Source organism: Mastomys coucha, unplaced genomic scaffold (genome assembly GCF_008632895.1).
Source record: "Mastomys coucha isolate ucsf_1 unplaced genomic scaffold, UCSF_Mcou_1 pScaffold23, whole genome shotgun sequence".
Lineage (NCBI taxonomy): Eukaryota > Metazoa > Chordata > Mammalia > Rodentia > Muridae > Mastomys > Mastomys coucha.
The window spans coordinates 113705497-113708264 of record NW_022196906.1 but is presented as its reverse complement, the minus strand read 5'-3'; the positions used below and the strand labels follow the sequence as shown (position 1 = coordinate 113708264).

General features: G+C 43.0%; 1 protein-coding gene across 1 annotated transcript in view; it reads left to right on the top strand.

Moving 5' to 3' along the window:
• LOC116073721 (sodium channel protein type 11 subunit alpha-like) overlaps positions 1–2768 on the top strand; it is a 131895-nt gene that overhangs the window by 122942 nt on the left and 6185 nt on the right. The window contains exon 19 of the mRNA XM_031345745.1: positions 2650–2758. Coding sequence (XP_031201605.1) covers positions 2650–2758 — 109 coding nt within the window. The remainder of the gene's footprint in view (positions 1–2649; positions 2759–2768) is intronic.

The following is a 2768-nucleotide window of genomic DNA, read 5'->3' as shown; positions in this document are numbered from 1 at the left end:
TTTATATGTTACTTGACCTTTTTCCCTTACTGCTTTTAAAATTCTTTCTTTGTTTAGTGCATTCGGTGCTTTTATTATTATGTGTCAGGAGGAATTTCTTTTCTGGTCCAGTCTATTTGTAGTTCTGTAGGCTTCTTTTATGTTCATGGCCATCTCTTTCTTTAGGTTAGGGAAGTTTTCTTCTATAATTTTGTTGAAGATGTTTACTGGCCCATTACCTTGGGAGTCTTCACTCTCTTCTATACCTGTTATCCTTAGATTTGGTCTTCTCATTCCATCCTGGATTTCCTGGATGTTTTGGGTTGGGAACTTTTTGCTTTTTGCATTTTCTTTGACTGTTGTGTCAATGTTTTCTATGGTGTCTTCTGCCCCTAAAATTCTCTCTTCTATCTCTTTTATTCTGTTGGTGATGTTTGCATCTATGACTCCTGATTTGTTTCCTAGGTTTTGTATGGCCAGGGTTGTTTCTCTTTCTGTTTTCCTTATTGTTTCTATTTCCCTTTTTAGATTCTGGATGCTTTTGCTCATTTCCTTCACCTGTTTGATTGTCTTTTCCTGTAGTTCTTTAAGGGATTTTTGTGTTTCCTCTTTAAGAGCTTCTAGCTCTTTACCTGTGTTCTCCTGTATTTCTTTGAGGGTGCTATTTATATCTTTCTTAAAGTCCTGTATCATCACCATGAGAAGTGACTTTATATATGAATCTTGCTTTTCTGGTGTAATGATGTTTCCAGGACTTGCTATGGTGGGAGCATTGGGTTCTGATGATGCCAAGTGACCTTGGTTTGTATTGTTTATTTTCTTATGCTTGCCACCCACCATCAGGTTATCTCTAGTGCTACCTGCCCTTGCTAAATCTGATTGGAGCCTGTCCCTCCTGTGATTTTGTTTCTGTCAGAACTCCACAGAGTCAAGCTGTCTCTGTGATCCTGTGATTTTGGGATCCTGTGATCTTGGGCTTGTTAGATCACCTGGGAGTGGGGCTTTCTCTGTGTGCTGTGGGACTGGCAGTGGAGCTTGCACCCAAGGTCTGCTCAGGACACCAACCCAGACAGACCAGAAGGAACTCGAGTCACTGGGCCGGTGGAGTTCCTGTGTGCCTGGCCCTGCTGGTCCCAGTTATTGCCAGTGTTCAGACAGATGTTGGTTCCTCCTCACCTCTGATCCTGGGTGTGTCAGAGGACCTGGGAATGGAGCTTCCTCTCAGTGTTGTGGGACTGGCTGTGGAGTTTGCACCCAAGGTCTGCTCTGGACCCCAGCCCACACAGACCAGAAGGAACCCAAGTCACTGGGCTGGTGGAGTTCCTGTGTGCCTGGCCCTGCTGGTCCCAGTTACTCCCAGTGTTGAGACAGATGTTGCTTCCTCCTCACCTCTGATCCTTGGGGTGTCAGATCGCCTGGGTGTGGAGCATCCTCTGGGTGTTGTGGGACTGGCTGTGGAGCTTGCGCCCAAGGTCCTCTCCACCATAAATTCTATGTAATCCAGGTCCTAATATGTTACCCATTGGCTTTGAACTCCTGATCCTCTGGCTTCCACCTCCTGAGTCGGAAATATTGTTTTTATTGTTTTGAAAGCATTTGTGTTTGTGTATATATTTAGGTGAGTGCAGTGCTTACAGTGGCCAGAAGAGGGCATCAGATCCCCCAGAGCAGAAGTTAAAGGCAGTCATGTGACACAGATGCTTAGGAAATGAACTCAGGTCCTCTGTAAGAGCAGTATGCAGCCCTAACCACTGGGCAATCTCTCCAGATCCTAGGATCTTTAATATACAATATTAAACAGATATATGTTCTCTTAGAACTTAAAAAAACAAGATGCACCCAAGTCCTTAGGAAAATTAGACTTTATGTTCATTATTGAGAGCCTGACTTTTACATTTAACTTTCTCCTAACACAGAGTCTCATTAGGTGGCTCTGGTAGCCTGGAACTCACTCTGTAGACCAGGCTACCTTGAACTCACATAGATTCCCTCTGTCTCTGTTTCTCATGTGCTTGGATTAAAGGCATGCATCATTACAGCCAACAAAAATAAACCTTAAAAAATTAAAACAAAACAAAACAAGAAAGGAGCCAGTGTTCAGCTTTACCCCCAGTCGCACTGTGAAACAAGTGGTTCTCCAGTCGCACTGAGAAACAAGTGGTTCTCCATCTTTAATACTTGCTGGGTTGGGGTGTTCTTTCTCTAGCCTATTCCAACTAGAATTGAACACTGACATTTAAGGATTGTGTGAATGCAGAGTTTTGCTGACATTCCAATGATTCTGAACTGGTAAACAGAGGCTTGGAGGTGTCTGCTCCATTTGGCCCAAGATAAGTAGACACTTTCTGTGTCCACCTCTTGGGTAAATGCAGATGCAGCCATCAGGGGCCATCTTTATATTGTTGAAACATATGTCAGCCATTTTATCTCAGCCTCACCGACAACTGTTCATCACATCAAAACTCTGTCACTCCTGGGGATATTCTTGATTTATGTTTTTGTTTTAAAGTAGAGGTGAAGGCTCAAACCTAAGCCACAATGGGAAGCTATGGGAATTTCTTGTCTTTTGAAGGGGTCTTGTGTGTATTTCAAGGAATTGCCTTCATTGTAAGAGAAAACAAATTTTATTGTCTTAATGAAATAATTTTCTCCTTTTGTTTTCCTCCTCAGAACAAGTGTCAAGCCTTCGTGTTCGACCTAGTCACAAGCCAGGTCTTTGATGTCATCATTCTGGGTCTTATTGTCCTAAACATGATTATCATGATGGCTGAATATGATGGCCAGACCAT